We start from the raw sequence: 22,359 nt of genomic DNA on the forward strand, positions 1-22,359 counted from the left end.
GCCCACAGAACTAAACAGTTATGTACAACTGAGAGAACCAGAAGAGAACCTATAAAGATTCATTTAAAAGCAAATTAGCTATTACCACAATGACTTGCTACTCGTCTCAGAGATCATCTTCCCAGCTTATTTACCCTGGGCATACTCAGACAGCTGTATGAAATCAATAATTTCAGATATTTCAATATGGGCAAAATATAGCATAGTATGATCTCTATTTAAACTTTCCATAATGCTTCTTGCCTAATCCATACAAATGTAGAATATCACTTCTATTAAAGTTATGACAAGATGAGTCAACTGCAATTAATCACTGTAAACACATTAATAGTAATATTACATTTTAGAAAAGAATTAGTCAAGAAAAAATAGGGATGTTAAGCTAACAGCAAAGTGAGATAAGACCTAGATATTCCTTTTAGATTCCACTTAAGATCTGAACTTGTAACGAACATTCTTCCCTCTCTCCTGATTTTCATTGCATGCTGAAGGCTGTTTTTTTTATTTTGTTTTTCTGAAAAAGGAACTATAAAGCTTGGTGCAATTGTCTTCTAAATTCATTCATCATTTTTTATCCCATTTGTTCACTCAGAATCTTATTTCTTTGCATTTTTGCAAGTTTTCCCTTATTTCTGTTTTAATTATATTTCCAACAAACTATTATGACTGTAATCAGTACTCCGTAAGTGAAACTCTTCCATCCCCTAAAACATGAAGTAGCATTAATATTTACTCTAAGTATAAAAAAAGCATTGGATAAGGAGGCAGGGTAGCTCTCGTGACTGCTGTTCCACCAGCTCTCTAAAGGATCCTCAGATTAAATTCTAACCTCTGAAATACTTTCCTCAGGTTCCATATTTAGACTGTAATATATGCTAAGTATATTAGAATACAATAAAGTGCTCAACAGCGATCAGTTTCTAGGCACGTACTTTTCATTCTTTTCAGCAGAAATTCAGTAAATTATTGTGTCATAGCTCATATTACTTTAGGGCAAGGCAATATACCTTTATTGCAATTATACAAGTTTTCACAAGTAATGAAGATCTATTATGTAATTAACATAAATCATATTTTAAATAAAGAGAAATCATCTCTATGTAGAAAACACCACTATAAATTTCAAATGTTTCTGTAATTAGCAACACAAGAAGCAACTATAACTTTCACAAAGAGCGAAGAACTGTCACTAGGGGAAATAAAGAGCTGAAAGCTGGGTGCAAAGTTGCCTGAACTATTTACTAGTCTAGACAAGTATAGTGAGAAAAGTCTAGCAGATGACAAAAGTTTAAACAAGGAAAATAAAAAGACTTGTCCTTTGAAAAGGTCTGAATTCAGAATAATCATTAATAATATATGCTTTCCTAGATACTCAAAAAAGTAGACTCTCTCTTTACATTCAAAATAAGTGAGCTCTCTTGACTGTAAATGCATTCATTTACAGTATGAAAATATAACAATGTATACAAACATAAATTATGTATAACTACTTAAGCGATTTATACTAAAAACAGATAAATCAGTTTCTTCAACTAAGGAGTAGAGCGGTTAACCTGGAAGGGGTAAAAATCTAACAAGTGCTTCGTATGTTTCAGCCATAATTGTGTGACTGCTCTAAGTCAAAACAGTATCTACTTCAATTTACCCACTTCAGAATACATAAAATAAAGTAAGTACACATTTCAAATAAGCAGTTTGAAGTATTCAGAAACACAATAAGAAAAAAAGTTATGGAGAGATTAACAAGACCACAGTAACTCCAGAGGTACACTTCAACATGCCAAGTTGCCAAGATATCTGTCAGCCATTTTATGCATTTCTGAGGCAGCTTATGTGACACCTCATCTCTTTAATAACTACAGAGAAATCAAATTAAGATTAGTGACAGATATCTAAACAAATCTTTTTCATGTTAGAAGAACTCTAAAAATATTTGTAGCAACTTGTTTAAATTTATTTAGAATAACACGGGTTTCAGGAAAAAACAACAACAAAAAAAATTTTAAATCCACAAGTCCCAAATTCACATTATAACTTCACAGACTAACGTAATTGAGTAAAGAGTGTGAGTAACTGTGGTGGGTAATGAGTGAAGAGTTCCACTGAAATCAACAGGATTCTAGTTGCCACAACAGTTCCAACTACACCACAGAAACACTGATGCACATAAAATCTGAGAAAATCATTTTGCTACAGATTAAACAGTTGTTTCAAACAGACAAAATGTAATTCCTCCTAGTCCAAAGTTTGGGGCTGGTTCTACAAAGTCCTACAGAAAATGCCCAAAACTACATTCCTGAAGAGACATATCCATATGACTTGCTACCTTCAAGGTCCACTAAGAAAAACAGCAAATAGTCACATTTGAAAGCCGAAATTGTTACGTCTGAAAGAGCACTGAAAAGCAGTCTAATGAAAAATAGTAGTGGAAAAAAATGAAAAAAAAATTAATTTCAGGCTGGAAAGCACTCGTTTCCAGCCTTGCCATAGGTGGTATTAGTGGTGAGTTTATCCAAATGGTACCTGATTTTGGTTTCTACTGTCCTTGGATACTAGAACAATATGAAAAATAAAAGAGTCAGATATCAGATTAGTTAAGGGTAAATGTTTCTGTTATTACTGAACTACATTGCTCCTAAATCACTAAATAAAAAGCATATCCTAAAATTATATTAATTATAAACTAACAAAATATTTACTAATTTCACAATCTTCTAACATTTTTCTACAAGCACTAGATCTGCGCCTGTGGTCAGTTAACAGACAGTATCTAACACTGGAACTGCTAACTCCTCTCACTCTAATATTTTGCATTCCAACACTTTTTTAATTCAAAGTAAAATCTCAGTGTAAGTGATCATTATTAAGTAATCTGCAGAAGGCTGCATTATGCACTGAACAAAATAAACAAAATTAAACTAAAACACTTTCAGTGGCTCTTTGGAACTGAATTGGGAAGGACTCAGAACTGAACAAAGTGGTGATGTATTTATGAAGGGGAAATCATGCTTAACCAACCTCATAATCTTCTGTAATGAGATGACTGGTTTGGTGGATGAGTGAAGAGAAGTGGATATTATTCACCTTGACTTTAATAAGACTTTTGACACTAACTCCCATAATATCCTCATGAACAAGCTGATAAAGTGCAGGCTAGATAAGTAGTCAGTGAGGCAGACTGAAAACCGACTGAACTGCCAGGCTCAGAGGTTGTGATCAGAGGCACAAAGTCTAGTCGAAGGCCAGTCACTAGTGATGTTCGCCGTGGGTCGATACTGGGGCCAGAACAGTTTGACGTCTTCATTAATGACCTGGATGATTAGACTGAATGCATCCTCAGCAATTTTTGCAATGACAAAAACCTGCGAGGAGTGGCTGATACATCAGACAGTTGTGCTGCTATGCAGAGGGACCCGGACAGGCTGGAGAAATGGGCAGAGAGGAACCTCATGAAGTTCAACAAAAAGTGCAGAGTTTTGCACCCGGGGAGGAATAACTCTGGGTACCGGTACATGCTGAGGGCCAAACAGTTGGAGAACAGCTCTGTGGAGAAGGAGCTGGGGTCCCTGGTGGACAAGCTGAACATGGACCAGTAATGTGCCCCTGTGACCAAGAAGGCCAACAGTATCCTGTGCTGCATTAGGTAGATTGTTGCCAGTAGGTCGAGGGAGGTGATCCTTCCCCTCTACTCAGCCCTGGTGAGGCCACATCTCCAGTACTGCATCCAGTTCTGAGCTCCCCAGGACAAGAGAGACATGGATCTGGTAGTGCAAGTCCAGCAAAGGGCCACAAAGAACTGAAAGACTAGAACATTGCTTGTATGAGAAGCTGAGTGCACTGAGACTGCTTAACCTAGAGAAGAGAAGGCTCAGGGAAGTTCTTATCAATATGTATAAATACTTGATGGGAGGGTATAAAGAGGTCAGGGCCAAAATCTTCTCAGTGATGCCCAGGGACAGGTCGGGAGGCAATGAGTGTAGACTGAAACACAGGAAATTCCACTTGAACATAAGAAAAACTACTTCACTGTGAGGGTAGTTGAACATTGGAACAGGTTTCCTGGAGGGGCTTGGAGAGCCCCCACCCTTAGAGATATGTGAAACCCAACTGGACATAGTCCTGGGCAGCTCACTCTAGCTGACCCTGCGAGAACAGTGGGGGTGGGCCAGATTATCTCCTGAGGTCCCTTCAAACCTCAACAATTTTGTGACTCTGTGAATCTTTCAAATACACTTTTTTTCTAAATAAAAACTACTGAAGTCACACCACATACACCACTTTGGTGTTTTTACCACAAAGTTGTCATGTATCAATCTCTCTAAGTGCAAAGCATACAAACAATAGACGTTGATTTTTCCATGCACTACAGGCATGTATTCTGCATGAAGCTATCAAAACAAAATGCAGCTTATAGTGTTACCTTGAACAGATATGCAATTATATGAGTAAAGGAAGTAAATGTGTCATTTTTTTCCTACTTCAGTCATGTATGAGTTATTCAATGCAGATGATCTGTAAGCTCAGCATGCAAGTAATGGATTAAAAACAAACAAGCACTTCCCTGAATATCCTCAAACATCCAATAAACTGAAAATATCAATGTTGTTATTTTTTCATTCAATACTCAAATTCAGTAGTAATGCATACACATTCAAAGAATAAAATAATTTGAACCTATCTATAAGAGAAGACATTTAGTAACAGATTTTTCAGCTCAATTTCTATCTCAATGTATTTGATGTGTTAAGAACAAACTGCAGTAACAATAGCTCACATAAGCCACTGTTCTTTTTCTTTTCTATACTTCTCAGACCACTTCTGAGTGAGCTCTAAGTAAACATTTGGTTTATGGGGCTTATAATCAAGGTAAACTACCTGTCCAGTCCGTTTCGGGACAGCTTTTTCAATCTGCGTTCCTTCATGCCACTCATTAAAAGATGTGATAGAAATAATTTCTGGTCGCACCAAAAGGGCTGCACTAAAGGCAGTCTCATAGTACTTTCCATTGACACGATTACGAGTATTGTGGTTGTTCCATGGTCGGATACTGGTATCAATATATCCTGGCCCTACACTTGGAATAAACATTAAGTTGTTACTGTCACAGAAGGCTTTTAAACTTGCCCAATTATGATGAGATGAGCCGTAAGAGAAGCCATTGGTGGCAAAGTATGTGTACATTCCATCAAAGCCACTTCTGTGAATATCATGCTTATGTCTTTCTTCCACCAGAAGTGCAATGAATAATCCATCATATGGAGTATTTCGAATAGTCTGGGATCCAGAAACAGTTAGCAGATTTGCCCATATTTCAGGAATTGTTATGTAAGAGTCATAAACATAGAACATGGGAAGAAATCTGCCTGTGCTGGTCTTATACCTGTAAAAGGCTGGATGGCCTCCATATCTATAAAGCAAACAAGCACTGTTAAGTATGAGGACAAAATTTACCAATTGTAAAATATTGTTTCATAGTGTGGATTGAGGACTTTTCTAAAAATTAATTTAGAAATACAGTTCATATGCTTCAATATAAATGCATTTTAACCCAACTTAGGGTAAAGTATTAAATAAATAAATCAGCAAGGAGCCTTTAAACTACTACAGATTAGTAATTTAGTGACAAATTGTGTTACAGGTATTATTCTTTTGTCTCAAAGGCAATTCTCTAATTCAGTATGAAAAAAAGTCTAAGTAGCAAAACTAAGTAGTAGAACAAAACAACTAGCAGCTGTACAAGATTTGTTAAGCTGAATTAAAGTCATAGAGGTCAACACATTACAGCAGCAGCTGCTAGTATGTTACTTTAAAAACTCGTTCTTAGTTTATGCATCTTAGCGCTTAGCACTTTCATCATTTACTTTGAGGTATCATGGCTTACATGATACTAATAAATGCTGAGAGCAGTTAACATCTGAGTAGCTATATAAGTTCATGCTTCAGCATTTAAAAATATTGTTTTGGAGTTTTGTACCATTCCCATATGCACAAAGTTTCTTCCAGTTTTCCCTTAGTCTCAGTTAACTTTTTAATATATTCTTCAAAGCTTTAGGTAATATAAAAGAGTTATCTAAACCTGCATGTAACCATACCCAAAGGAAACATTTTGAAAGCACTCACTTGTCAATGATGTATTTGACATTGTTGTACATACTGCGATCATCTCTATCTTTGTAGGGTTCAATATGAAAAGCAACCTATATAAAAAAAAAAAAAAAAAAAGAAAAAAGAAGAAGTAAGAGCAACATGAACCTTAAATATCATGCAACACATGGGCACAGATTATTATAAGAATCGAGTACCAGCCACACTGCTAATGTTTATATAAAGAGGAACTATTAAATTTTTCATTTAACCTAGTCAGAGAATAACCTAAGACTAATTCAACTTCTGGACTGCTAAGATCAGTAGCTTCAGCTCTAGGAAAGTTAATAATAGAGTACGTATTCAGTGTTTTACAGTAATGCAAAATACTGCTCTCTTCCCTAGGTTAGAATAATAAACATGCTTAATAAAACTTACGATCTACAGCAGATATCAAAAACAAATAAACAAAGATTATCTATTCGCGTGTTAAAAAGACAAATTAACAGATGAAATGTTTTAATATTTAGCTTCTAAACAACATATTACAGTTGTTACAGATAATAATTCTTCAAGGAAAGTTTTCAACATGAACAACATTTTAAGATATCGGATATGAAAACTTTAATTTAGAATTTTATAGTCATTAACAGGAATAAACACTTGGGACTACATTTAATATATTGTATTGCTGCTGCTCTGCATTTCAAGCTTGGAGCTCAGGCAGTTATTTATCCTATACACTTGAACTCATGTTCAAGGTAAAAATCCTCTTGATTTCAACTATCCAATTAAAGGGAAGAACATTACATTAACCAAAGGAGCAAGTTTTTCCACAAGCAATTTTAGAGCTAGAATGCATTTAATAAAAAAAGTATTCAGCTACTCTGCAATAGTATCAAATTTCACTATAGATTCAGTATCTCTGCTGAATCTACTGTATTTACTGGGTACAAACTAAAGCAAAACAGTGTTAGACTAACACACTAGGACTGATGTGACAGGCTGAGGAGCACTAATTTCGTATTTCATTTCAATCTATCAAAACAGGTAAATCAGAGCATTTCTTCTTATCAGACTTGTATTTAGTGGACATGTCTTATTTTGATAAAAGAAAAATGTATTTTGCATTTTAAGCTGTTGATATCTCTACCATTTAACTATAATCATGTGTTTAACAGTGTAAGAATTCTTACAAAAACATTATAAAGAAGGTAACAATCCCTAGTAGTATCTATACTTAGTATCTGTATTCCACTCATTATTCCAAGGAATAACAGCAGTTCTATCTGTAATCCAGAAATATGAAAAGTATTTTGATTGGTAGCTTATTTCGATTTTGCCTTGGCTTCTTTAACGTTTACGGGAGAAATACATTGCAACTGCCACAGTCTGTATGAGAAAGCATTAAGTAAAAGTGGTGATCCAGTGTCATAAAAACAAAATTAAAAAAAAAAAAAACACCTTGAATGTTAAGAACTCCTTTTAGGCACAAGCAAGTGCCTTCAAATGGACTGAAAATTTGGACGAAATTAAATATTGGGGGGGGAGGGGAAATGTATTTTAAGATCTGCAACATTTCACACATACGTAGCATTTCCAAGTTACTTCTGCATCTCATTTAGTCTGCCTACTTTCCTGCTGCTTGCTCAGGAAGAGGAATGAACACCAAACAGTGAACAACTGGTGAACAGTATACAGCATGAATTAGCAGAACTTCAGAATTTGTGATTCTTCCATTTTACCTGAAAATCAACAATGATGCTGATGCGACAAGGTAATATACATTTCTGATACAACTAGTAAAAGTAATTGAAAATAGAATTTATAAAAGAAAATATAAATAGTGCTAAGAAAACCAAAAATCAAAAGCCTTAAAAAATTAGAAAGCAGGAAATCACATAAAGTTAGAATTAAAAAAAATAAAAATACAATGCTAGTGAAGTTATCGATAACTTGAAACAGCATTTTCACTTGAAAAGTTGGGCATTGTATCTATAATTCTAGCTGTAGTTACCTGTAAATATATTTGAATTATTAAATAAATTTAGCATGATATTTACTTAGGCCATATGGTCAAAAAATAATTAGAATCAATACTTTTAATTGGTAAGAATTTTATATTAATAGCACTGCTAAAAAAAGAGCTCCTACTTTGCTATCAGTTGCAAAATTAGACAAGCTACTCACAAGTTACTATTGTAAGAAATAAGGTAATTTTAGTTAAATCAATAGGAAAAAAAAAAAGGATAACATTAACTTTAAACTACAGTAACCAGAAAGGTTTTGAATTTGCACATTGAAAAGGGTTGTTTATTTTATCAAATATAATAGATGCAATTTCGTATATTTACAATTAACACAATACAGTTTCCAGTCTAGACACTCTCAGAATTCTGCCACAATTGTAAAAAAAATACTGAACACACGATAAGAGAAAATCAAAAATATTATTTCCTCTAAAAGATATTTCAAGTATCAAAATTATCCCAGACACACTTATTACTATCTCAAGATTCACAGCTTACAGATCACTAATTTAGAGACTTGAGAAGTTTTAGGACAGAAACACGTTCACCTTGACTGCAGAAGCAGATTTCAAGGCTGAAAATCATAAATAAAACATATCTAGAGAACATTTAAACTTTAACTTCCAAAATTTTTTTCCTCAACCTGGAAGTTGCAATTAATCCTTCACAAACTGTGCTTGGAGATGATCATCTTTTCTTAATCAAACACTTTGGAATCACTTCACTTACCATATAAAGTAGATTAAAAAAAGCTTTAGAGAACATATTCACGGAAGCTGGTTTCATATTTTTCAAGTTAACTTAAAATTTGAAAGTTTGATAATTTTTCTACTGAAAAGAACTGTTATTTTGGGGTCTAGAGTACCCATTAGTTTCTCTCTGCTGATCTCAAATCATTAAGTGTGTATTTTAATACATCACACTGTAACTTGCAAACTTTGTATCATTATTCGGAAAAAAAAAAAAGAAAAAAAAAAAAAACACTTCCCCTCAATCCCTTCTCCTAAAAAAAAAAAAATCTAATTTATAAATAAATACTTTAACACAAAAGACCCTGAAATGTAGAAAAGTAGACTTTCAAAGAAAAAAAACCTAACTTAACCTAGACAAGAAAAAAAACCTAATAGCATAATCACCTTCCTTTCTACATGCAAGAAAAACTGCCATTAAGTCTGAGCTTCACTTTCTTATTCTTCCATCTTTGATTTAAGGTTGTAGTTGATAAGATACCTATAACTTTTTTTTTTCTAAAAAGTCAGTCACATATTGTGTTGATTTTGTCTCTTGCAGAGCCAATCTGCCTTCCTTTACCTTGTATAGACTTGAAGATAGATGACCAAGCTTTGGATTTCCAACTTTAATTTCATTTCTTTATCCAGCCTTCCAGCACTTGCAGAAAATCAAGTATTATCTAGCTAATAAAACAAAGTTTTTCTATAACATTTTCTTCTTCAAATCTGACTGTTGCAATACTTTTACAGTACCTTAGGAGTTATTTATCTCAGAAAGGCATGTTAGGGAAACGAAGTGTTCTTTGTATTTTATGGATGCAGAAAGCAAGACACAAACAGAAAACAGAAGTCTATGACAGAGGGAGTAAAGAGAATGAGATATTCTGCATCGTACTCTACTTACTTATTTTACTGATTGTTATTGCATCATCATCTGCAACAAAAGAGCCCTCATTAACTTGACAGGTACAGTTCTATTTTTCTCCATTTTTGAGAAAGATATACAGTTTTCTTTTAGCAATTTTTCAGAAGTGGCGAACAAGTTAGAAAGTATCATGCCCACATTATGGAACATGGGATTTGATATTTTACTACTTCTGTGAATGATTCTACTGAAAGGCACGAAAGTCTAATAGCTCTTAATTCTTGTGCCTTCTCCATACAGGTGTTGTTGTTCTTCTTTCATATTATTGAAATGTAGCTCAGAAAGATACATTAATTCTGTCTACATTGAATTACATTTAACTATGTATCAACTCTTGAAAGTATTTGTTCTGAAATAATCTATTTTCAAGATCATTCTTGAAGAGAAAAATCATTTTGTTTCCATTATATTTACATAAACATAGATCTGTTTTGGGAAGGCGGTGGGAAGATGAGGAAACAGCTTACTAAATGTTGAATTTTATTATGTTAAAATCTGATTGTATCAAAATAGTTTTAGAAGTAGTTGCCATAGTATTAACCAAATAAAACATACTTCTAAATTAATGTTTATTTCCCTGCCTGGTAGGCTTTATTTGCTAGGGTGAAAAGGTGTGCCAACTAAAAAAAATTCTAGTTAAGTTAACTTGAAATAGTGGTATTTTGGGTTTTTTGGGAGGTGAAACTAAGAAGTGGCCACATTACTTAAGCATAAAATGATTAAGAATTTGAAATATATTAGCATTCATGTAAGTGACATATTAGAAGTAATACTACTGTTTGAAATAGTATTATGAGCAAGTGGTCTATTGAGTTCTTACGCATAGCAGACCAACATATATGATCACTGAATTTTAAAGTAATTAAAAATTTCAAAGAACAGCTTCAAGAGTGGAATGGAAATAAAACTCCACAAAACAGTATTTAGTACAGGAGCGTCAATAAGGAGTTAAACATTAGCGTTATTTGCTAAATAACTCTTATATTCCTTAACTCCCAGAACTCATTAAGAAAATAATGCTGTATAACTGAAAGTTTCCTAAAAAATAAAATTAAAAAGAATTTTAGACTCTGTAAGCCTTAGATCTAAATAGAAAAACAGATTACTGTATTTATTCTAGTTACAAGGATAAGTTCCCTAGATCTTACCAAAATGCAGCACAGTTCAAGGACACATATACCTCCTTGTAAAACGAGCCAAAAATACAATGCAATGAGAGACACAGAAGTCACCGTGGCATCACTAGCCTCCCTGCTCTACACCATTAACAGAATGAGGTAAACTGTTAAAGTTTACTTTCCTAAGTAATCCTATTCCATGCAATTTAAAAATGCTTTACCTTGAGATTGTATTTGTGTGCAAAATCCAAAATTACAGGTACCAAATCATCAGTTGGTTCTCCATTTTCATCAGCCATACCTGGTGGGTACCATGAAAGTGCTATTACACCTGAAAATATACAACAAGTTTCAAAATATTATTTTATGTAAACATAAAATATTTATAACTCGTGATAAATGAGCTACATATGACATAGATATATCCAATATAAATGAGAACTTCAAAGTACTTTAATTATGATATCCCAATATTTCTCAGAGTAGATCTTCACATCTCTACATTTTTTTCTTAACAAAATAAGCTGGTAGTAAGAGCATCTGTCAAGGAAACAGATCTCGCTCACTGTCCCAAGACTAAAACATAGAAAATCCCTCCCGCTTTTCTGTAAAGCATTTTAATCTCTGGATTGTGTCAAGAGGTGAACGGTCCTAAGCATGGGATTACAGCAATGCTGTAGTATGGGCAGAAAACACCCAGATTACACAGAATCAAGACAATATTCAAGCAATGAGGACTATCCACGCGATGAAATTACATGTTACTTTCTGACACTTTATTCTCCAATATGTTTCTGCATTACACCTCATGGCTCTACAAACAAACAACTACTTAGTAGTTGTTACAAAACAAACAACTAACAAAAGCTATTTAGTACCAGAAGCAGTGACTGTAATCCCACAATTTTTCCGTCTAGCTAAAAGCAGCCACTATGCTGCAGTCCACACTTCCATTTAAATTAGTTCTTAAATTTATTATCAAAAAAAAGTGTGCTTGAGTAACCCTCAATAACCTAATGAATTAAGAATCTAAGTAAGTTCCTGCAAATAAGACAATAAATACAATGCCCATGTGTTATAAGTTTTCCCAATACTCTCCATGAAAGAAAAGAACACATACCTCTTCAGAAGGACTACAACTTTTCCTTCTAAAAGAAAACTGTCAGATAAATAAGCAAGACCTTTTAGGTGTGTAATTAAAATGATAAATGTCAGGAAGAAGATAAAACAAAGAAATACATGAAATACTGATGTAGGACTATTTTTCTAACAATGTTATTTCAAAAATAGAGAAGTCAGTATGATTGCTTTTACCTAGGTAAAAACTTAAGCATACAAAGACATAAGTAGGTCGAGATAGGGCAGTATATACTCTAAAAATTCTACCCACTCTAAAATCACATTTCTGACTAATAATCTCGATAAAAGTAAACTCAAATTATGAGATAGCATAAATTACAATACACGATCAGCTTCCAATGTCCAGAGAAATTTAACTCACTATAGTGAGGGTAGGTTAGTTCAATTACCTGCAGCATATTCTCTGATCATTTTATTACAGAAATAATCATAAACAGTAGATAAACTATCACAAGAGACCATCTGCTCGTAGATGAAAAAAATACAATAATTTACAGCATTAACCATGTTATTTTTGTACTTAACAGAGAAGGGATGGACAAAATTCAAACGAGTAAGATGTAAAGGACAAGCAGAACTACAGCAACAACAATCAAGTTACCCTCTTCCAGGTACCTGGAACATATCACCTACTACAACTCTTCACAAGTTCTGTACTACTAGGAAATAGAGCAGGGGGAAGAGACAGTTGTTCAGGGAAGCTAATCCTTTTCTTTTTTATTGATTCTTTCTTGAGAAGACAAAACCATCATATATGTTCTTCTCTGTGGTAAAATGTAATGAACTACTTCAGAAGACTAATGAATTAAAGAATGGACTAAGTGAAACAAACATACAAATAAACTAGCCACCCACATTGCACAGTACTGTAATACATCATTCCAGACAAATGAGTAACTCCAAACTGGAGTACCACCAAGATAGGGTGGTGAAGATAAAGTAAGTCTCATCAGCAACTAAGCAATTTAAGGAATAACAGATGAATCCTTATTTAGCTTTCCTAATTTTAAGATACATTGTAAGGAGTTATAAAATAAGATAAGAAGCACTGGATGAAAGGCTGCTACTTCTCCAATTTATCATATGCCTTTGATCATTACACAGTATTTGCTGAAAGAATCACTTACATTTTTCTCCTTTTGGAAGGACCTTGATAAAGCCTTTCATAAAAGGCTAGAAGAAAAATTATTTTTGATAGAATGTAAAATACAGTCATGGCTTAGAAATTGGCTAAGAGACAAAAAGAAAGAACAGGATTATACATTGTCAACTTCACAATACACCAAAAATGAACAAAGTATACTTCAAATATTGTGTCAGTTTTCGATAAAAATTAACGATCCGGGGAAGAAAAAAAAAAAGAAATTACTAATGTTGATCAAATCTAAACCGAACAAATTCAAATGCACTTAAGAGTCCAAAGTCAAAACGACAGCAGAAAAAAAATCCACTTTTGACAAGTACCCGTAAATACATCACAGAAGTATGCTACAGGAAGTATGAACTCACTCATATTGCTGAATTTTAAGGGAAAACTAACAACTTCGGATATTAAAAACTTTATCTGGAAAACATTTTTCCAAGTATTTTGCACCTTTCCACCACCATTTCACCTTTATTGTACTAACTGTACCAGAACTGTTACAGATTCTTCAAACGCTGCAAATGCCCTCTCTGCTTTCATCACACTGTCACATATTATCTTCTGATTTATATAGCACTCGAAAAGTGCCTAATGGCAACTAATTCCTAAGAGCTCTCTTCTAGTTTTCTGACTGTTACTGATGTTCCTATTGTTAATAATGGATTTATTACTATTGTCTATTACTCAGAAGACTAAGAAATTCTCTACTTTTGTATTAACCCATATTCAAAATCAAAGTTAGGTCAGAAAAAAGTGGGGGGAAAACCAGGAAGTAAACACTACAGACGTAAACACTACTAATGGGAATATAAGAAGTATATCAATTCTTAGTCTTCAGCTTGAATGATGCTGTAGGCTCTGGTGATGCTGTTCCAAGTGTAGTAATAGAAGTAGCTCAAAAGTTAAACTATTAGTCTATATGACTACCTATTTTAAAGATGATGGACATAGAAAAGGCCATAAAAGCCTACAACAATAATGAGGAACAGCAAAAATATGTATTAAATACTCTCATTTATATACTCTATTTCATCCAATAAGGGAACATCAACTTTATTTAAATATAAGATGTTGTTTGCAGACCAGTTAGCCACACAAACTATTTTATCTGAATTCTAGGTCAGAATTAGACATACTAGCTAATGAACACACTGGATAAAATATAAACTGTATAAAAGCTATATGCTTCTATATATGAGCATATATCCTGTATGCTCTTTGAGGTAAGAATCACTACATAATTGTTACACAACAGCTATTTGAAAAAAAGTGTTCCTGTGGAACAGACTGTTCCATAACCATGCTAACATGGCTTACTGAAATCTGTTCTTAATAAGCGTTCCCCTTCAAAAGAGAAAATACACAGACAGAAAGCATATTCTAGTAATGGCACCTATATTTTCTCCATATGTTATCAATGCTAAAAGTAAGTTATGAAACATGCACCTAAAAGATTAGAAATACAGTTTGCAGTTTATGTGCTGTAACACTCAACAGAAGCAGCTTTGAAGGCCTAGACTTCAAAGCTGGGGTTTTCTGACAGTTAAATCTCAGAAATACAAAAACATTTGTTTCAGACATTGCCAGAATTACATAGAGAAGTGCAAGAATTAGTCAGTTCTGCTCAATCAAATATTTAAGACCAAGCAAGTGAACATGCTAAAACATTAATATTTATTACCAATTGAGGCGGAACGCATTTGCTTCATGTGGGCTTCTATGACGGAAGGGTCTTTGGAACTGTAAGATCCAAGTTCAGGATAAAAGTTGGCCCCTATATCCTCAGGAGGATTATGCCTTCCTTTTGGATAATTGTTTGCAATTTTGGGATCCCAATGTGGCAACAATGGATGGTTCCAGTGAATATATTTACCATCAAACTGTGGATTTCCAAACCAACTGTAATAGAATACATGAAAGTTATAATTAGGAGAAGACAGCTCTTCTTCCAGCTTTTTTACAGGAGGCATAGATGCTTTCATAGCACTAGTATGAAAATTACTGATGTGCGTCACAGTATCTCCTTGAACCCTATTTAGTAGATTCTGTTTATTTTCTAAGAGCACTGTCCGTTGTTGAAGTTCAGGCAACAGACCAAGTCCAAACGGATCCCCAAAGCCAGCTCTGTCAGGTCTGAGAGTCTTCAAAGCCATCATTATGGAGCAAATAAATAAAATAAAAAGCAATAAAATGATGCACGTTCTTCTGCGAAATCTTGCCATGATGTCATAGTTCAGATTCCAAACGAAAGGATTTTGGCCACAACTGATCAAGAGATAAATATTTTAAAGTCAGATTTCTTATTATCTAACTCAATAGTATGAAATGCTTCACAAAGTCTTTACATAATAGAAATAATATGACGTGACATATTATCATATGTGACATTTACACATTGATTGTGTAACTAATGCCCCTTTTCTAAGGACTAAGGTGAGGAAAAGGGAACAAAAACATCTGCATTTGAGAACACATTAGGGACTGAAGTTCTACTACTGATGGACCATTGTTTTGCATGACATCTTATTTTTAAATTTTGTTGTTTTCCTGATACTATTATATCTCAAGAAATAGAAGTTCTGGTTGCATTATTTTAATAATGCTGTACTTTGACAGGTTTGATAGAAATAGCACAGAGAATAATTAGGAAAAAAAAAAAAAAAGCAGCAACCATGAAGAAGCATAATGCAGAAAAGCAAGAGTAAAGCATAAAATGAGATGTAAGAGAAGTGCAGTTTACATTCAGAACACAGGTTCATCTACTAATCTATTTATTGGCTTTGGACAAACCACTTCTCGTTCATTTAAGCAATTCATCGACTAAATAGTCAGGTAAATTAAACTTTAAAAGACAATGCCTTCCAACTTTTCAGATCTAAAATTCAAATTTCTTTTCTGAATTAGGTAAAGATCAACATAGCATTGAAGATGCACCTTAAACAGTCCACAAGTTAGCTGCTGGCAGTGTTTTACTATAGTGTCACAGCTGCACGGTATTTCATACAGAATTCCAGGACTAAGTTCAAAGCAAAAGCAACAGCGCACAGAAAGATGTGAATACTGAAAGAGCAGGGGGTTAGAAAAACAGTACAAAAAATAATTCTAGATTACTCTAGTTAAACTTTAATTCCTGCTCAACATTAAAGGCAAGAAAGCAAGAGAGAACAAATGAATTGTAGGTCACCACTGAACTACATGGAACAATATGGTGTAAAACTGACAAGCTTATTGGAACTGAGAAATCTTAGACTAAATTTCTGATTTGACAGCCATTGCAGATAAAGCTGCAGAATCACCAACATCCAAATTTTAAAATCTGACTTTAATCACTGACTTTAGTATACAGAGGTCATTTTTATACATTCAGAACATATCTTACTTTAGTTTCCTACTGATGTTCATTACTGCTTATGTAATATACTACTTAAAGTATGTTATCATATTGCTCAATTGTCACAACACTGTATTTGTCACTCTTGTCTGTGAAAATTATAATTTTAGATGAGGAATTTTAGAGTAAGCATTTTAACACAATAACTTGTGTTGGATTAATATGATATTGCTTCCACTTCCAGTATTAACCCATTCACTTCTGCTGCCTACCTTTAGTCAGCCCTGACATTCATCCAACTTTTTATTTCATTCATACACTAAACAGCAAAACATAGGTTTTTTTTAATTTTGACTCTGAGTTTACCTATCTGCTTCTACTCTGTTAGAGAGTTAACTCAGCTCAATGAATATCACAGCACTAATGCAAACAAGTGAGTTAGCAACACAGTTGGAGCTAAAGGAGAAGTGAAGCTGCTCATTTTGCCCAACTGCATTACGAAACTTGTGCACCCTTAGCTATTTTATGACATTTATGCTTGCAGTACTTCACATTATTTCAGATGTTTTTATTAGCAGAATTCACAGCACTTTAGAATCATCTCAAATTACAGCAGAGTTCTTTTTATATAGCTCACAAGATCTCAGAATTTTCCCCAAGAGAGTATTTGGAGTCCAGATCTCCTCCAAACTATTTTTCTAAGAATTAATTTTAAAAACAGTCAACCTACTTCTACAATTTTTCCTGACCTCTTCTGACTTCTTTCTGTTTTTTTTTTTCCCTAGGCATTTAACTCAGTTCAAGATTAAAGAAAGTTTTACTTTTCTAAAGGATCGTTTTTCTTTAAAAAAAAAAAAAAAAACAAAGCAATGTTATTCACTCAGTTAAATGTGTAAGCGTATTTCAGATTTCTTCAAACGAAGTTGAAAAATAAAGAATTTCATTTTGAAGAATTCATATTTGTAGAATTTACTTTTCAGTTTTCTTCAAATGTAACAATGTTACTGGTCTTCAATAAACATTATACAGGTCTGCCAGTGAGAACTACTTCTGCAATTTTTATTTGATCTCTTCTGGAAATATTTCATGACCTTAGTGATCATGATCTTTAATTAGAATGTTCAGAAAGTCTTTCATCTACGCTATCCTATCCCGTATTGAAGAAACTGCTCCTTCTTACTCTTTGTTTGATATATCAATGACCAAATTCCTCCTCTATTGCATCAAGATTTCACTATGGTAAGGTGCTTTTCTGAAACACTGGGGAATTGATCCCAGTATTCCATGTTCTTATTTCAATAAATACTTTTCCAATGGCATATTTAATATTAAAACATATTAAAAAACAAGCAGCATATATACTAGTTCTAATTCTGTTGGTGGTCTTCAATTTCAAAGACAAAAGTTTGCTAGCATATAGACAGAGCCTGGTCTATCAGCCATATTATGACTCTCTAGAATTCTCATATGAAGCTCAATAACAAAGTGTAAAATTTTTAGAAGAAGTGATATCTATGCTGAATGCTAGTATGGTTTTCTGTACTGTCATAGTCTTACTGATGATATAATTTAGCTCTGGCATGGATACTTAGACTGAAAAGCTGCAGTCAAGAGCTACAGGTTGGCCGTGCTTGCATTATGCTGTTCAATCTTGTTCAGAACTAGTCTTTAGAGACAGCAACAGGCAAATTATCTTCACCAACACTACTGCCATAGCTGAATCATAATACCGGGGAAAGAAACTGAGCAAAGCTGCTATGCGAAACAACTAACTGAAGTATGTCTGTCCTTAGGCATGTCACGGTGCAGCTGGATTTAAAAGCAGTTCCCATCTTTATTAGGAATAAATTGGCTTGAATTTCTTCAGCTTTATGCAGGTTTACACAAAGTTACTCTAACTCATACTATGGCTTGATAACTAGTAGTAGCTTTTGTATCCTAACCCAGGTTTGTCATCCCCTATTGGTGTACCAGCAATTTAAGCCAAAAAATGCATGTGTAAATAGTTCAAGCTCTCTCTCTTGGCTTGGGATTCATTTTAAAAGAACAGCAACAGCAATAAAAAAAAATCTTTAACAAGTCAAGAATAAAGAATCAGTTAGTTTAAATCACAACATAAGAAAACATCCCTATCACTTTTTCCTCAAAATAAGGATGTTTCTTTAGAATCATAGAACTGGTAAGGTTGGAAGAGACCTCTGGAGATCATCTAGTCCAACCCTCAAATGAGTGGTACATACAGTGATTGAACCCATGACCTTGGCATTATTAGCACCACGCTCTAACCAGCTGAGCTAAACCTTTGATCAGAAAGAAGGAGCAGTTTAATTACTCTATATCATTTTGGTCATATGCTAATTCAAGTTTCAACTCATTCTATTTTTAGTCCTATTTATCCCAGAAGGAAAACATGCAGTGAGAAGAAAGTATTTGCAAGTGCATTTGTTTTTATAAGAACCAGCAAGTATTATAGGTTTCTTTGTTATAATGCTACTTAAATGAGTCAAATGAAAGCACAACACAAAAGCAACCGAAAATCCCATTTTCTTGATGCACTGTGAGGGGAGGGGAGAGTCAGCCAAAAGTCACTAGGGCTGGTAGCCCATGGCAGGTATTAAAGCTTCTCAGCTAAGATGGAAAAGCTTAAAAGCTAAGCTTTTCCAATGGGAGAAACCTGGAAACTCTGAAATGACAGATTAGATCTGCCAGAGCTGAAGCTTCTAGGCCTTTGAAGTCCTTAGCATTTGAAAACCTGCCGTCCACCATCCTAGACTGTACTCTGGAGCTACAACACAGCACTGCTCCTGAAAACAGTATTTATGTTCCCAAGTGACCAAGTAGGTGAGATTGAGTACACCTCCTTGGGGGCTGATCAGTCTCTCCAGACCACTAGCTTTATGTAATACATTCTGGTCTGGAGAACACAAAAAATAAAAAGCAACAGAGCCAGACTGCATCCTTCTTTGGACAATCTTGGGAGTGTTCATAGTACCACAGCAACTAGGAAATGCCTCAAAAACTTATGCCAGTAGAAAAGAAGTTTTTTTCTACAGATGTTAAAAGAAGTCCTTAGTCATAAAATATATAAAAAAGGCATTATATAAAGTAAGTAGACATTTTATAATTATGTCTACATATGAAAAAAAACATATTTTCAAGAATTTCCAGTTATGTAAGGTTTCTTTTTGATCCATCCAATTTAGAAAGAGGTATTTGACAGCTGACAATTCTACCACGGTTAGTTTTATATTATACACAAAACACAGAACATTTTGCTAACCTGATTTGAATTCAAGACAGACAGCAGCAAGAAGGAAAAATATCTGTATTGCTGCATTTTCTTTTAAATGTGACAAGGCAGTCTTCCAAATTAACTTTATCAAGTTATTATCACTTTTATGTCATTATTTTCACCAAGGTCGAAGTGAAATAAGTTGAACATATGTAATAAGATCAGATTTAATACTTTGCTTATAGTCAAACATTAAGAGAACTACAATCTCCTAACTTCATTCAGTGTTTTAAAAGATATAACTAAAATTTTCAAGTAAAGTTTTGATTAGTAGAATTTCTGGCTTAACTCAGTGGGTTTTTCCACTTACTTGCATGGGTTCTCCACACAGCTAACAAATCTAAAACTTCTCTTTTAAACCACAATATGCCTGTGTAACCAGCACCAAACAAATTCAAGCCCAACTGCAAAAAGCTATTAATATGCAAGAGCATCTGAGCTCAGCATGCCAGATTTCTCTTGCCTGAAGAGACATTTGAATACACACCTAACTCGAGCACTTGTGGACCAGGAGCAAAAGAGCGCTGCCCACTGCTTCTCCACCTGGCGCTAGGTACGGACCAGCTTCCCGGGGCCGCTCACAGCCTCCCGAGCAGGTGGCTGCGGAGGAAAACCGTTCAAGGAGAGCTCAGAGCCACGAGGAGGGGGCAGGGGCAGCCCTCGGCGCGGCTCCCCTTCCCCAAGGGAGCCGCGCAAGCCACCGCCGGGCACAGGGCACCTGCTGCGGGCGAGCGGCCTCAGCCGGCGCGGGGCAGTGCCGCGCCGCGGAGGCCCCAGGCCCCTCCGAGCTGCTGCGGCAGCTGCTCCAGCAGCCGCCCGACTGCGGCACGCGGGGCGCCTCCACCAACGGCCGCAGGCGCCCCGGGCACCGCTCCCGCTACTCACCCGCCCGAAGCCGCGGCGCCGCACCGCTCCGCTGGGGCGAGGCTGCCCCATGCGCATGCCCGCGGCGGCGCGCATGCGCGGCGGCGCCGTGCCCGGGGCAGGCGGAGGAGCGGTGCTGGGGGCGCCTGCCCTCAGCGCAGCTCCGCCTCAGCGCAAAATGGCGGCGGGGCCTGAGCGCTTTCCCGCCCGGGACTCAGCTCTGCCCCGGCCTCGCTGAGCCTCTTGCCGTGCTGGGGAATGGATGTGCTGGCGCAGGGCCGCGGATGCCGGCTTAACGGCGTGGAGGGAGCATGGAAATAATTAGTTAGCTGGAGAGCCAGCTGATGCCCCAATTAATCCATTGTTAGCACCACATTATTTATACACTCGTTTTGGAGGTTTTGATGGTCAGCCAAGTGTGCAGTTGTGAACTTTCAGTGCAGGTTGTTTAATGTTTGCACAGAGTAAGCCAACTTGCTGTGTTTGGACTGTTTGGACTTAGCAAAAGCAGGATTTCTAAAAATGAAGAGTTGGTAGTTTAGGCCAGGATCTTACCTTTTTGGAAAGCTTGCTTTTACTTTTCAGGAAACAGGTAGATGCTCACTGGGTGTCCGTGACATTTTTTTGTGAGGAGGTGAATAGCTACTAGATGTTTGTGAGTTTTATCCTCAAAACCAAAGGTGTTTGTTAAAATTCTTTCCTGGATGATTTCTTGCTTTGTTCATTTAGGGAAGAACTTCTCCCATGGTGATGGTTGGATAAAGCCTGTGGCTTAAGTCTATGTATGAGGGACTATACTGTGTAAAAGAGCATCATCTCCAGCAGTGTGAACTACATTTTACCATGTAGTAAGGCATTTGTGTTGCATTGAGGAACTCCATGCATTGGTACTCATCTACCTTCAGATGTCAGCTCCATGGAAACAACTCAGGAAAAAAACAAAACAAAACAAAACAAAAAAAAAACAAACAAACAAACAAAAAAACAAACTATGGCGAGGAGTATAATGAATGCTTACCCTATTATACATTCATTTTCTAATTACATATAATGACAGCAATGTAAAATTGGGTTTGTATGTGTTGATATGCTGCCATTTCAGTTGTGCTGTAGTCTTTTTTTCTAAAACGGTGAAAATGGGCTATGACAGCTGCTGTCCTGACATAATGAGATTAGGAACCAAATTAATGAAAAAATGTATACACGTTTCCCACTCTAACAGCAGAAGTGTGCCAAGAAGAACACTTGTTGAGGAATACTTCAAATTGGCTTGATACAAATTGCTCCACTAGATAAACAGGATGCTTTTTCTATAAAACGAAAGAGAAATTTGTGTTATAAAAAAATGACTGTAATGAGTTGGATCCCTGTGGTGCAGGTTGCCTGATTTTGTAAGAACCCCTCTAAGCCCCGAGAGAAACAGAATAGATAGTTTTCCACAGAGTGACTGGAATTGCAGTTTCATTGAAATCAATAGTAAAACTCTCATTGATTTCAGCAGCGACGGTATATCACTTAGTATGCTTAAGACTTAGAATGAGTATTTCACAGTATGGGCATAAACAAGCTGAACAAATAAATTCAACAGCTCTTGTGGCTCTCTGAATTCTGAGAAAATTGGTGTTTTCTTTATGCTATCTGAGTGCTCTGATGGGAAATGCATTTGAAGTAATGTTTATTTTTAATGTTTTTGTGAATAT

General features: G+C 35.4%; 1 protein-coding gene across 1 annotated transcript; it reads right to left on the reverse strand.

The window, feature by feature from the left end:
- Positions 1-4,676: 4,676 nt before the first annotated feature.
- On the reverse strand, positions 4,677-20,724 carry MANEA (mannosidase endo-alpha). The gene is made up of 6 exons (XM_062571024.1): positions 20,681-20,724; positions 20,283-20,395; positions 14,854-15,437; positions 11,110-11,219; positions 6,121-6,197; positions 4,677-5,407 (listed from the first exon to the last, which is right to left on the reverse strand). The coding sequence occupies exons 3-6, from the start codon at positions 15,392-15,394 to the stop codon at positions 4,771-4,773; spliced, it is 1,365 nt and encodes a 454-aa protein (XP_062427008.1). The 5' UTR covers positions 15,395-15,437; positions 20,283-20,395; positions 20,681-20,724; the 3' UTR covers positions 4,677-4,770.
- Between the last annotated feature and the right edge of the window lie 1,635 nt (positions 20,725-22,359).

The sequence above is a fragment of the Rhea pennata genome, chromosome 3, assembly GCF_028389875.1.
Source record: "Rhea pennata isolate bPtePen1 chromosome 3, bPtePen1.pri, whole genome shotgun sequence".
Classification (NCBI taxonomy): Eukaryota; Metazoa; Chordata; class Aves; order Rheiformes; family Rheidae; genus Rhea; species Rhea pennata.

Coding starts and splice junctions, on each gene's coding strand:
- MANEA (XM_062571024.1), bottom strand. CDS start 15,394: ATGGCAAGATTTCGCAGAAGAACGTGCATCATTTTATTGCTTTTTATT. Junction 11,220..14,853: donor AATGCGTTCCGCCTCAATTG/GTAATAAATATT, acceptor GTATATTTTCAG/GTGTAATAGCACTTTCATGG. Junction 5,408..6,120: donor GTCAAATACATCATTGACAA/GTGAGTGCTTTC, acceptor TTTGCTTTATAG/ATATGGAGGCCATCCAGCCT.